General features: G+C 46.0%; 1 protein-coding gene across 2 annotated transcripts in view; it reads left to right on the top strand.

The window, feature by feature from the left end:
• The window catches only part of homer2 (homer scaffold protein 2), a 113119-nt gene that overhangs the window by 73918 nt on the left and 25142 nt on the right, over positions 1-14059 (top strand). For both annotated transcript variants that reach the window (XM_052517656.1, XM_052517657.1), the window contains exon 3: positions 2896-2988. In XM_052517656.1, the coding sequence (XP_052373616.1) occupies positions 2896-2988 (93 nt within the window). The remainder of the gene's footprint in view (positions 1-2895; positions 2989-14059) is intronic.

The raw sequence follows: 14059 nt of genomic DNA, 5'->3' as shown, positions 1-14059 counted from the left end.
ACTTTTGACTAAGGTCTATAGGGGTGATGGTGCACTACTTTAGACTAAGGTCTATAGGGGTGATGGTGCACTACTTTAGACTAAGGCCTATAGGGGTGATGGTGCACTACTTTTGACCAGGTTCCATTTGGGACATGTGCTACATCATCATTAACTTCTCTAGGGTAGGGGGGCAGCATTCGGAATTGTGGATGAAAAGCATGCCCAAATTAAACGGCCTGCTACTCGGGCCCAGAAGATATGATATACAGATAACTGGTAGATTTGGATAGAAAACACTCTAAAGTTTCCAAAACTGTTAAAATAGTGTCTGTGAGTATAACAGAACTGATTTGTCAGACAAAAACCTGAGAAAAATCCATTCAGGAAGTAGTTTTTATTTTTCTTTTTTATTTTTCTATTCAATGCCATTACAGTATCCATTGACTTAGGACTCAATTTGCAGTTCCTATGCCTTCCACTAGATGTCAACAGTCTTTAGAAATGGTTTCAGGCTTGTATTCTTATAAATGAGGGAGTAAGACCAGTCTGAATGAGTGGACCCTGCCGTGTCACAGAGCTTTTTCATGCGCAAGAGAGTGCATTTCTTGTTTACCTCTTATATTGACGACGTTATTGTCCGGTTGAAATATTATAGATCATTTAGGCTAAAAACAACCTGAGGATTGAATATAAACATCGTTTGACATGTTTCTATGAACTTTACGGATACAATTTGGATTTTTTTGTCTGCCTGTTTTGACTGAAGAAAACGCGCAAACAAAACAGAGGTTTTTGGATATAAAGAGACTTTATCGAAGAAAAGGAACATTTATTGAGTAAATGAATGTCTTCTGAGTGCAACCATATGAAGATCATCAAAGGTAAGGGATTAATTGTATCTCTATTTCTGAGTTCTGTAACTCTTCTGCTTGGCTGGTTACTGTTTGTAATGATTTGTCAACTGGGCTACGTTCTCAAATAATCAAACCATCAAGGTATATTTTCGCCGTAAAGCATTTTTTTCAATCTGACACCGTGGTTGGATTCACAGGAAGTTCATCTTTAAACCTATGTAAAATAGTTGGATCTTTTCTGAATTTTTATAATGAGTATTTCTGTATTTGAATTTGGCGCTCTGCAATCTCACTGGATGTTGGCCAGATGCTAGCATCCCATATACCCTAGAGAGCCCCTGTTGAGGCGATGTGTTCCCCCCAGGGAACCCCACCCCCCCCCGTTCAGCTGAAAAGGTGGCGCAGGGAATGCAAAAATATTCTTTAGAAATATTTAACCTCCACACATTAAGTCCAATACCTCAAATGAAAGATAAACACCTTGTTCATCTACCCAGCGTGTCAGATTTTTAACATGTTTTACGGCAAAACACAACATATATTTATGTTAGACCACCACCAAACCAAAGAAAAAACATAGCCATTTTTTTCCAGCAAAAGATCAAATGACAAAAGCAGGATTTTTTAAAAAATCAATCACTAACCTCTTGAAAATCTTCATCAGATGACAGTCATATGACATGTTACACAGTACATTTATGTTTTGTTCGATAATATGCATTTTATATCCATAAATCTCAGTTTACATTGACGCCATGTTCAGAAAATCCTCCAAAATATCCGGAGGAATTATAGAAAGTCAGATAACAGAAATGCTCATCATAAACTTTGACTAAAGATACATGTTCTACATATAATTAAAAAGATACACTGGTTCTTAATGCAACCGCTGTGTCACATTTTTTTTTAACGTTACGGAAAAAGCCTAACATTGCAATAATCTGAGACGGCGCTCAGACGTAACAATATTTCTCCGCCATGTTGGAGTCAACAGAAATACAAAATTACAACATAAATATTCCCTTACCTATGATGATCTTTCATCAGAATGTAGTGCAACACATTGTATATAGACTGCCCATTTTTTTCTACTGTGTTATTGACTTGCTAATTGTTTACTCCATGTGTAACTCTGTGTTGTCTGTTCACACTGCTATGCTTTATCTTGGCCAGGTCGCAGTTGCAAATGAGAACTTGTTCTCAACTAGCCTACCTGGTTAAATAAAGGTGAAATAAAAATAAAAAAAATAAAAAAGGAGTCCTAGTATAACAATAAATCGTTTTGTTCCATAATGTTCAATTCTAGTGTCCAAGTAGCAGCATTTGCTATCACTTTCAGCTCAAATGCCCAAACAATGACTTCTGGTCCAGGATAACTTTGCATGAAATCTTCCAAAAGACATATTACAGGTCGAAGAAACTGGTCAAACTAAGTGCAGAATCAATCTTCAGGATGTTATAATCATATATATCCAATAGCATTCCAACCGGATCATTCGTTTTCATCTGGGGCTGATTGGAACAGCCGTAGCACTCAAAGAGAAATGCGCCACAACAAAATGGCATTCTCTTGCGACACCGACTATTTTCCCTCCCATTAGGTCAAAGTTCACAGCAAATGCTCCATTACACTTTCTACTGAATGAGGACATCTAGTGGAAGACGTAGGAAGTGTTTCCAGATCCATAACTTGTTGGGAAGGGAGGAGGTGATGACGTCAAATTTGCCCCAACTTTCAGGATTTCAAAACTTGTTTGGAAGATTGCCTGCCCTGTGAGTTCTGTTATACTCACAGACATAATTCAAACGGTTTTAGAAACGTCAGAGTGTTTTCTATCCAATATTAATAATAATATGCATATATTAGCAATTTAGGACCAGATTTTGATGCAGTTCACTATGGGCACGCAATTCATCCAAAGTGAAAATACTGCCCCCTATCTGTAAGTGGTTTTAAGCGACACACATTGCTTGTCTCCAGTGATTTTTAGTTTTTATATAGTTGAACTTGTATTAATACATCATTTTTCCTTGTTTATTTTTCCTTGTCTTGTTTCAGTTTGCTGAGAAGTTCCAGGAAGTGAAGGAAGCAGCGAAGCTGGCCAGGGACAAGTCACAGGAGAAGATGGAGACATCGAGTAACAATTCCCAGGTAACATACGGGCAAACACACACACACAGACACATGGTCACACACACACACACTCATAATAACATGTGAAGAAACGGTGAATTTTGCGCGCGCGCACACACACACACACACACATTAGCAGTCACATCCAAGGCTGCACACACACACACACACGCATATGCACAGAGTCACATGGTCACACACACACACACTCATAATAACATGTGAAGAAACTGTGAATTGCACACACACACACACACACACACACACACACACACACACACACACACACACACACACACACACACACACACACACACACACACACACACACACACACACATTAGCAGTCACATCCAAGGCTGCACACACACACACACACGCATATGCACAGATACATACAGTTGAAGTCGGAAGTTTACATACACTTAGGTTGGAGCCATTAAAACTTGTTCTTCAACCACTCCACAAATTTCTTGTTAACAAACTATAGTTTAGGCAAGTCAGTTAGGACATCTACTTTGTGCATGAGTCATTTTTCCAACTATTGTTTACAAACATATTATTTCAGACATACTGTATCACAATTCCAGTGGGTCAGAAGTTTACATACACAAGTTGATTGTGCCTTTAAACAGCTTGATGTCATGACTTTAGAAGCTTCTGATTGGCTAATTGACATAATTTGACTCAATTGGAGGTGTACCTGTGGATGTATTTCACGGCCTACCTTCAAACTCAGTGCCTCTTTGCTTGACATCAAGGCTGATCTCTTTTGATTTTCCCAAGACCTGTAGATCTCCACAAGTCTGGTTCATCTTTGGGAGCAATTTCCAAACGCCTGAAGGTACCACGTTCATATGTACAAACAATAGTAGGCAAGTATAAACACTATGGGACCACACAGCTGTCATACCGCTCAGGAAGGAGACATGTTCTGTCTCCTAGAGATGAAGGTACCTTGGCGCGAAAAGTGCAAATCAATCCCAGAACAACAGCAAAGGACCTTGTGAAGATGCTGGAGGAAACAGGTACAAAAGTATCTATATTCACAGTAAAACGAGTCGACATAATCTGAAAGGCTGCTCAGCAAGGAGGAAGCCACTGCTCCAAAACCGCCATAAAAAAGCCAGACTACGGTTTGCAACTGCACATGGAGACAAAGATTGTACTTTTTGGAGAAATGTTTTCTAGTCTGATGAAACAAAAATAGAACTGTTTGGCCATAATGACCATCGTTATGTTTGGAGGAAAAAGGGGGAGGCTTGCAGGCCGAAGAACACCAACTTCCAAAGTTGTGGAAAAATGGCTTAAGGACAACAAAGTCAAGGTATTGGAGTGGCCATCACAAAGCCCTGACCTCAGTCCCATAGAAAATGTGTGGGCAAGACTGAAAAAACGGAGCCCTACAAACCTGACTCGGTTTCACCAGCTCTGTCAGGAGGAATGGGCCAAAATGCACCCAACTTATTGTGGAAGGCTGCCCGAAACGTTTGACCCAAGTTAAACAATTTAAAGGCAATGCTACCAAATACTAATTGAGTGTATGTAAACTTCTGACCCACTGGGAATGTGATGAAAGTTATAAAAGCTGAAATAAAGCATTCTCTCTACTATTATTCTGACATTTCACATTCTTAAAATAAAGTGGCGATCCTAACTGACCTAAGACAGACTAAGGTGTATGTTATCTTCCGACTTCAACTGTACATACACACACTCAGTAATGAGTGACTAGGTGTAGTAAAGTGATACTTGGTGTGTGGGGGTCAAAGGTGACCGGGAGTCATTTATCATCTGCCAGCCGCCAAACAGACACATAATCTACCCTGGGAGGGAGAGGTGCTGTAATGTGACGGGTCAGAGCTGTAAAAAGTCTGCTGGATTGTGTTACATCATCTCATCAACAGCCTGAGGACAGTATTCTGACTGTCAGTTCTATTCTAACATGTCCTCTCATTAGTATTCTAACATGTCCTCTCATTAGTATTCTAACATGTCCTCTCATTAGTATTCTAACATGTCCTCTCATTAGTATTCTAACATGTCCTCTCATTAGTATTCTAACATGTCCTCTCATTAGTATTCTGACTGTCAGTTCTATTCTAACATGTCCTCTCATTAGTATTCTAACATGTCCTCTCATTAGTATTCTGACTGTCAGTTCTATTCTAACATGTCCTCTCATTAGTATTCTAACATGTCATCTCATTAGTATTCTGACTGTCAGTTCTATTCTAACATGTCCTCTCATTAGTATTCTAACATGTCCTCTCATTAGTATTCTGACTGTCAGTTCTATTCTAACATGTCCTCTCATTAGTATTCTAACATGTCCTCTCATTAGTATTCTGACTGTCAGTTCTATTCTAACATGTCCTCTCATTAGTATTCTAACATGTCCTCTCATTAGTATTCTAACATGTCCTCTCATTAGTATTCTAACATGTCCTCTCATTAGTATTCTGACTGTCAGTTCTATTCTAACATGTCATCTCATTAGTATTCTAACATGTACTCTCATTAGTGTTCTAACATGTCCTCTCATTAGTATTCTAACATGTACTCTCATTAGTGTTCTAACATGTCCTCTCATTAGTATTCTAACATGTACTCTCATTAGTGTTCTAACATGTCATCTCATTAGTATTCTAACATGTACTCTCATTAGTGTTCTAACATGTCCTCTCATTAGTATTCTGACTGTCAGTTCTATTCTAACATGTCCTCTCATTAGTATTCTAACATGTCCTCTCATTAGTATTCTAACATGTCCTCTCATTAGTATTCTAACATGTCCTCTCATTAGTATTCTAACATGTCCTCTCATTAGTATTCTGACTGTGTACGCTCCCTATTTAAACTCCCTGGATTTATTAGTTGAGGCCCAAATGGAACCCTATCCACTACGTTTGACCAGCGCCAATGACAACCGTAGCCAATGACAACCGTAGCCAATGACAACCGTAGCATGTGTTCTCTTTATTTGGTCAGACATCAGATGGTTTAGTCACATTCATATTTAGAGGAAACTGGACTCGATTCCTGTCTATTACTCTCCATTTATTAGATAAAGTTGAATAGTTTTTTTTTTTTTCATTTTAAATTTGCATAGATAATTATTTAATATGTGCTCTACTGGGCTGTAATGATAATATCTTCATTAATTAGCAGTAGTTGGTTGTTTTGGGATGTATAATCTCTCTTCGACAGAGCTACGCTATAACATAACTGGTACCTTTTAGAGTCTGTGGGGAAGGAATGGGAATGCGTGGGCTAACGAGTAGCAGTAGTTCCAGTCTGTGGGGAAGGAATGGGAATGCGTGGGCTAACGAGTAGCAGTAGTTCCAGTGTTTGGGGAAGGAATGGGAATGCAGTAGTTCCAGTGTTTGGGGAAGGAATGGGAATGCTAACGAGTAGCAGTAGTTCCAGTGTTTGGGGAAGGAATGGGAATGCGTGGGCTAACGAGTAGCAGTAGTTCCAGTGTTTGGGGAAGGAATGGGAATGCGTGGGCTAACGAGTAGTTCAGTAGTTCCAGTGTTTGGGGAAGGAATGGGAATGCGTGGGCTAACGAGTAGCAGTAGTTCCAGTGTTTGGGGAAGGAATGGGGGAATGCGTGGGCTAACGAGTAGCAGTAGTTCCAGTGTTTGGGAAGGAATGGGAATGCGTGGGCTAACGAGTAGCAGTAGTTCCAGTGTTTGGGGAAGGAATGGGAATGCGTGGGCTAACGAGTAGCAGTAGTTCCAGTGTTTGGGGAAGGAATGGGAATGCGTGGGCTAACGAGTAGCAGTAGTTCCAGTGTTTGGGGAAGGAATGGGAATGCGTGGGCTAACGAGTAGCAGTAGTTCCAGTGTTTGGGGAAGGAATGGGAATGCGTGGGCTAACGAGTAGCAGTAGTTCCAGTGTTTGGGGAAGGAATGGGAATAGTTCCAGTGTTTGGGGAAGGAATAATGCGTGGGCTAACGAGTAGCAGTAGTTCCAGTGTTTGGGGAAGGAATGGGAATGCGTGGGCTAACGAGTAGCAGTAGTTCCAGTGTTTGGGGAAGGAATGGGAATGCGTGGGCTAACGAGTAGCAGTAGTTCCAGTGTTTGGGGAAGGAATGGGAATGGGAATGTTTGTGGGAATGCGTGCTAACGAGTAGCAGTAGTTCCAGTGTTTGGGGAAGGAATGGGAATGCGTGGGCTAACGAGTAGCAGTAGTTCCAGTGTTTGGGGAAGGAATGGGAATGCGTGGGCTAACGAGTAGCAGTAGTTCCAGTGTTTGGGGAAGGAATGGGAATGCGTGGGCTAACGAGTAGCAGTAGTTCCAGTGTTTGGGGAAGGAATGGGAATGCGTGGGCTAACGAGTAGCAGTAGTTCCAGTGTTTGGGGAAGGAATGGGAATGCGTGGGCTAACGAGTAGCAGTAGTTCCAGTGTTTGGGGAAGGAATGGGAATGCGTGGGCTAACGAGTAGCAGTAGTTCCAGTGTTTGGGGAAGGAATGGGAATGCGTGGGCTAACGAGTAGCAGTAGTTCCAGTGTTTGGGGGAAGGAATGGGAATGCGTGGGCTAACGAGTAGCAGTAGTTCCAGTGTTTGGGGAAGGAATGGGAATGCGTGGGCTAACGAGTAGCAGTAGTTCCAGTGTTTGGGGAAGGAATGGGAATGCGTGGGCTAACGAGTAGCAGTAGTTCCAGTGTTTGGGGAAGGAATGGGAATGCGTGGGCTAACGAGTAGCAGTAGTTCCAGTGTTTGGGGAAGGAATGGGAATGCGTGGGCTAACGAGTAGCAGTAGTTCCAGTGTTTGGGGAAGGAATGGGAATGCGTGGGCTAACGAGTAGCAGTAGTTCCAGTGTTTGGGGAAGGAATGGGAATGCGTGGGCTAACGAGTAGCAGTAGTTCCAGTGTTTGGGGAAGGAATGGGAATGCGTGGGCTAACGAGTAGCAGTAGTTCCAGTGTTTGGGGAAGGAATGGGAATGCGTGGGCTAACGAGTAGCAGTAGTTCCAGTGTTTGGGGAAGGAATGGGAATGCGTGGGCTAACGAGTAGCAGTAGTTCCAGTGTTTGGGGAAGGAATGGGAATGCGTGGGCTAACGAGTAGCAGTAGTTCCAGTGTTTGGGGAAGGAATGGGAATGCGTGGGCTAACGAGTAGCAGTAGTTCCAGTGTTTGGGGAAGGAATGGGAATGCGTGGGCTAACGAGTAGCAGTAGTTCCAGTCTGTGGGGAAGGAATGGGAATGCGTGGGCTAACGAGTAGCAGTAGTTCCAGTGTTTGGGGAAGGAATGGGAATGGGAATGGGGCTAACGAGTAGCAGTAGTTCCAGTGTTTGGGGAAGGAATGGGAATGCGTGGGCTAACGAGTAGCAGTAGTTCCAGTGTTTGGGGAAGGAATGGGAATGCGTGGGGGGAAGGAATGGGAATGCTAACGAGTAGCAGTAGTTCCAGTGTTTGGGGAAGGAATGGGAATGCAGTAGTTCCAGTGTTTGGGGAAGGAATGGGAATGCGTGGGCAGTAGTTTGCAGTAGTTCCAGTGTTTGGGGAAGGAATGGGAATGCGTGGGCTAACGAGTAGCAGTAGTTCCAGTGTTTGGGGAAGGAATGGGAATGCGTGGGCTAACGAGTAGCAGTAGTTCCAGTGTTTGGGGAAGGAATGGGAATGCGTGGGCTAACGAGTAGCAGTAGTTCCAGTGTTTGGGGAAGGAATGGGAATGCGTGGGCTAACGAGTAGCAGTAGTTCCAGTGTTTGGGGAAGGAATGGGAATGCGTGGGCTAACGAGTAGCAGTAGTTCCAGTGTTTGGGGAAGGAATGGGAATGCGTGGGCTAACGAGTAGCAGTAGTTCCAGTGTTTGGGGAAGGAATGGGAATGTTCCAGTGGGCTGGGAATGCGTGGGCTAACGAGTAGCAGTAGTTCCAGTGTTTGGGGAAGGAATGGGAATGCGTGGGCTAACGAGTAGCAGTAGTTCCAGTGTTTGGGGAAGGAATGGGAATGCGTGGGCTAACGAGTAGCAGTAGTTCCAGTGTTTGGGGAAGGAATGGGAATGCGTGGGCTAACGAGTAGCAGTAGTTCCAGTGTTTGGGGAAGGAATGGGAATGCGTGGGCTAACGAGTAGCAGTAGTTCCAGTGTTTGGGGAAGGAATGGGAATGCGTGGGCTAACGAGTAGCAGTAGTTCCAGTGTTTGGGGAAGGAATGGGAATGCGTGGGCTAACGAGTAGCAGTAGTTCCAGTGTTTGGGGAAGGAATGGGAATGCGTGGGCTAACGAGTAGCAGTAGTTCCAGTGTTTGGGGAAGGAATGGGAATGCGTGGGCTAACGAGTAGCAGTAGTTCCAGTGTTTGGGGAAGGAATGGGAATGCGTGGGCTAACGAGTAGCAGTAGTTCCAGTGTTTGGGGAAGGAATGGGAATGCGTGGGCTAACGAGTAGCAGTAGTTCCAGTGTTTGGGGAAGGAATGGGAATGCGTGGGCTAACGAGTAGCAGTAGTTCCAGTGTTTGGGGAAGGAATGGGAATGCGTGGGCTAACGAGTAGCAGTAGTTCCAGTGTTTGGGGAAGGAATGGGAATGCGTGGGCTAACGAGTAGCAGTAGTTCCAGTGTTTGGGGAAGGAATGGGAATGCGTGGGCTAACGAGTAGCAGTAGTTCCAGTGTTTGGGGAAGGAATGGGAATGCGTGGGCTAACGAGTAGCAGTAGTTCCAGTGTTTGGGGAAGGAATGGGAATGCGTGGGCTAACGAGTAGCAGTAGTTCCAGTGTTTGGGGAAGGAATGGGAATGCGTGGGCTAACGAGTAGCAGTAGTTCCAGTGTTTGGGGAAGGAATGGGAATGCGTGGGCTAACGAGTAGCAGTAGTTCCAGTGTTTGGGGAAGGAATGGGAATGCGTGGGCTAACGAGTAGCAGTAGTTCCAGTCTGTGGGGAAGGAATGGGAATGCGTGGGCTAACGAGTAGCAGTAGTTCCAGTGTTTGGGGAAGGAATGGGAATGCGTGGGCTAACGAGTAGCAGTAGTTCCAGTGTTTGGGGAAGGAATGGGAATGCGTGGGCTAACGAGTAGCAGTAGTTCCAGTGTTTGGGGAAGGAATGGGAATGCGTGGGCTAACGAGTAGCAGTAGTTCCAGTGTTTGGGGAAGGAATGGGAATGCGTGGGCTAACGAGTAGCAGTAGTTCCAGTGTTTGGGGAAGGAATGGGAATGCGTGGGCTAACGAGTAGCAGTAGTTCCAGTGTTTGGGGAAGGAATGGGAATGCGTGGGCTAACGAGTAGCAGTAGTTCCAGTGTTTGGGGAAGGAATGGGAATGCGTGGGCTAACGAGTAGCAGTAGTTCCAGTGTTTGGGGAAGGAATGGGAATGCGTGGGCTAACGAGTAGCAGTAGTTCCAGTGTTTGGGGAAGGAATGGGAATGTAGTTCCAGTGTTTGGGGAAGGAATGGGAACGAGTAGCAGTAGTTCCAGTGTTTGGGGAAGGAATGGGAATGCGTGGGCTAACGAGTAGCAGTAGTTCCAGTGTTTGGGGAAGGAATGGGAATGCGTGGGCTAACGAGTAGCAGTAGTTCCAGTGTTTGGGGAAGGAATGGGAATGCGTGGGCTAACGAGTAGCAGTAGTTCCAGTGTTTGGGGAAGGAATGGGAATGCGTGGGCTAACGAGTAGCAGTAGTTCCAGTGTTTGGGGAAGGAATGGGAATGCGTGGGCTAACGAGTAGCAGTAGTTCCAGTGTTTGGGGAAGGAATGGGAATGCGTGGGCTAACGAGTAGCAGTAGTTCCAGTGTTTGGGGAAGGAATGGGAATGCGTGGGCTAACGAGTAGCAGTAGTTCCAGTGTTTGGGGAAGGAATGGGAATGCGTGGGCTAACGAGTAGCAGTAGTTCCAGTGTTTGGGGAAGGAATGGGAATGCGTGGGCTAACGAGTAGCAGTAGTTCCAGTGTTTGGGGAAGGAATGGGAATGCGTGGGCTAACGAGTAGCAGTAGTTCCAGTGTTTGGGGAAGGAATGGGAATGCGTGGGCTAACGAGTAGCAGTAGTTCCAGTGTTTGGGGAAGGAATGGGAATGCGTGGGCTAACGAGTAGCAGTAGTTCCAGTGTTTGGGGAAGGAATGGGAATGCGTGGGCTAACGAGTAGCAGTAGTTCCAGTGTTTGGGGAAGGAATGGGAATGCGTGGGCTAACGAGTAGCAGTAGTTCCAGTGTTTGGGGAAGGAATGGGAATGCGTGGGCTAACGAGTAGCAGTAGTTCCAGTGTTTGGGGAAGGAATGGGAATGCGTGGGCTAACGAGTAGCAGTAGTTCCAGTGTTTGGGGAAGGAATGGGAATGCGTGGGCTAACGAGTAGCAGTAGTTCCAGTGTTTGGGGAAGGAATGGGAATGGTGGGCTAACGAAGCAGTAGTTCCAGTGTTTGGGGAAGGAATGGGAATGCGTGGGCTAACGAGTAGCAGTAGTTCCAGTGTTTGGGGAAGGAATGGGAATGCGTGGGCTAACGAGTAGCAGTAGTTCCAGTGTTTGGGGAAGGAATGGGAATGCGTGGGCTAACGAGTAGCAGTAGTTCCAGTGTTTGGGGAAGGAATGGGAATGCGTGGGCTAACGAGTAGCAGTAGTTCCAGTGTTTGGGGAAGGAATGGGAATGCGTGGGCTAACGAGTAGCAGTAGTTCCAGTGTTTGGGGAAGGAATGGGAATGCGTGGGCTAACGAGTAGCAGTAGTTCCAGTGTTTGGGGAAGGAATGGGAATGCGTGGGCTAACGAGTAGCAGTAGTTCCAGTGTTTGGGGAAGGAATGGGAATGCGTGGGCTAACGAGTAGCAGTAGTTCCAGTGTTTGGGGAAGGAATGGGAATGCGTGGGCTAACGAGTAGCAGTAGTTCCAGTGTTTGGGGAAGGAATGGGAATGCGTGGGCTAACGAGTAGCAGTAGTTCCAGTGTTTGGGGAAGGAATGGGAATGCGTGGGCTAACGAGTAGCAGTAGTTCCAGTGTTTGGGGAAGGAATGGGAATGCGTGGGCTAACGAGTAGCAGTAGTTCCAGTGTTTGGGGAAGGAATGGGAATGCGTGGGCTGGGCGAGTAGCAGTAGTTCCAGTGTTTGGGGAAGGAATGGGAATGCGTGGGCTAACGAGTAGCAGTAGTTCCAGTGTTTGGGGAAGGAATGGGAATGCGTGGGCTAACGAGTAGCAGTAGTTCCAGTGTTTGGGGAAGGAATGGGAATGCGTGGGCTAACGAGTAGCAGTAGTTCCAGTGTTTGGGGAAGGAATGGGAATGCGTGGGCTAACGAGTAGCAGTAGTTCCAGTGTTTGGGGAAGGAATGGGAATGCGTGGGCTAACGAGTAGCAGTAGTTCCAGTGTTTGGGGAAGGAATGGGAATGCGTGGGCTAACGAGTAGCAGTAGTTCCAGTGTTTGGGGAAGGAATGGGAATGCGTGGGCTAACGAGTAGCAGTAGTTCCAGTGTTTGGGGAAGGAATGGGAATGCGTGGGCTAACGAGTAGCAGTAGTTCCAGTGTTTGGGAAGGAATGGGAATGCGTGGGCTAACGAGTAGCAGTAGTTCCAGTGTTTGGGGAAGGAATGGGAATGCGTGGGCTAACGAGTAGCAGTAGTTCCAGTGTTTGGGGAAGGAATGGGAATGCGTGGGCTAACGAGTAGCAGTAGTTCCAGTGTTTGGGGAAGGAATGGGAATGCGTGGGCTAACGAGTAGCAGTAGTTCCAGTGTTTGGGGAAGGAATGGGAATGCGTGGGCTAACGAGTAGCAGTAGTTCCAGTGTTTGGGGAAGGAATGGGAATGCGTGGGCCAGTGTTTGGGGAACGAGTAGCAGTAGTTCCAGTGTTTGGGGAAGGAATGGGAATGCGTGGGCTAACGAGTAGCAGTAGTTCCAGTGTTTGGGGAAGGAATGGGAATGCGTGGGCTAACGAGTAGCAGTAGTTCCAGTGTTTGGGGAAGGAATGGGAATGCGTGGGCTAACGAGTAGCAGTAGTTCCAGTGTTTGGGGAAGGAATGGGAATGCGTGGGCTAACGAGTAGCAGTAGTTCCAGTGTTTGGGGAAGGAATGGGAATGCGTGGGCTAACGAGTAGCAGTAGTTCCAGTGTTTGGGGAAGGAATGGGAATGCGTGGGCTAACGAGTAGCAGTAGTTCCAGTGTTTGGGGAAGGAATGGGAATGCGTGGGCTAACGAGTAGCAGTAGTTCCAGTGTTTGGGGAAGGAATGGGAATGCGTGGGCTAACGAGTAGCAGTAGTTCCAGTGTTTGGGGAAGGAATGGGAATGCGTGGGCTAACGAGTAGCAGTAGTTCCAGTGTTTGGGGAAGGAATGGGAATGCGTGGGCTAACGAGTAGCAGTAGTTCCAGTGTTTGGGGAAGGAATGGGAATGCGTGGGCTAACGAGTAGCAGTAGTTCCAGTGTTTGGGGAAGGAATGGGAATGCGTGGGCTAACGAGTAGCAGTAGTTCCAGTGTTTGGGGAAGGAATGGGAATGCGTGGGCTAACGAGTAGCAGTAGTTCCAGTGTTTGGGGAAGGAATGGGAATGCGTGGGCTAACGAGTAGCAGTAGTTCCAGTGTTTGGGGAAGGAATGGGAATGCGTGGGCTAACGAGTAGCAGTAGTTCCAGTGTTTGGGGAAGGAATGGGAATGCGTGGGCTAACGAGTAGCAGTAGTTCCAGTGTTTGGGGAAGGAATGGGAATGCGTGGGCTAACGAGTAGCAGTAGTTCCAGTGTTTGGGGAAGGAATGGGAATGCGTGGGCTAACGAGTAGCAGTAGTTCCAGTGTTTGGGGAAGGAATGGGAATGCGTGGGCTAACGAGTAGCAGTAGTTCCAGTGTTTGGGGAAGGAATGGGAATGCGTGGGCTAACGAGTAGCAGTAGTTCCAGTGTTTGGGGAAGGAATGGGAATGCGTGGGCTAACGAGTAGCAGTAGTTCCAGTGTTTGGGGAAGGAATGGGAATGCGTGGGCTAACGAGTAGCAGTAGTTCCAGTGTTTGGGGAAGGAATGGGAATGCGTGGGCTAACGAGTAGCAGTAGTTCCAGTGTTTGGGGAAGGAATGGGAATGCGTGGGCTAACGAGTAGCAGTAGTTCCAGTGTTTGGGGAAGGAATGGGAATGCGTGGGCTAACGAGTAGCAGTAGTTCCAGTGTTTGGGGAAGGAATGGGAATGC

The sequence above is a fragment of the Oncorhynchus keta genome, unplaced genomic scaffold (assembly GCF_023373465.1).
Source record: "Oncorhynchus keta strain PuntledgeMale-10-30-2019 unplaced genomic scaffold, Oket_V2 Un_scaffold_9243_pilon_pilon, whole genome shotgun sequence".
In the NCBI taxonomy this organism is placed as follows: Eukaryota; Metazoa; Chordata; class Actinopteri; order Salmoniformes; family Salmonidae; genus Oncorhynchus; species Oncorhynchus keta.
Note: the sequence above shows the minus strand (reverse complement) of the source record. Positions and strands in the feature narration are given on the sequence as shown.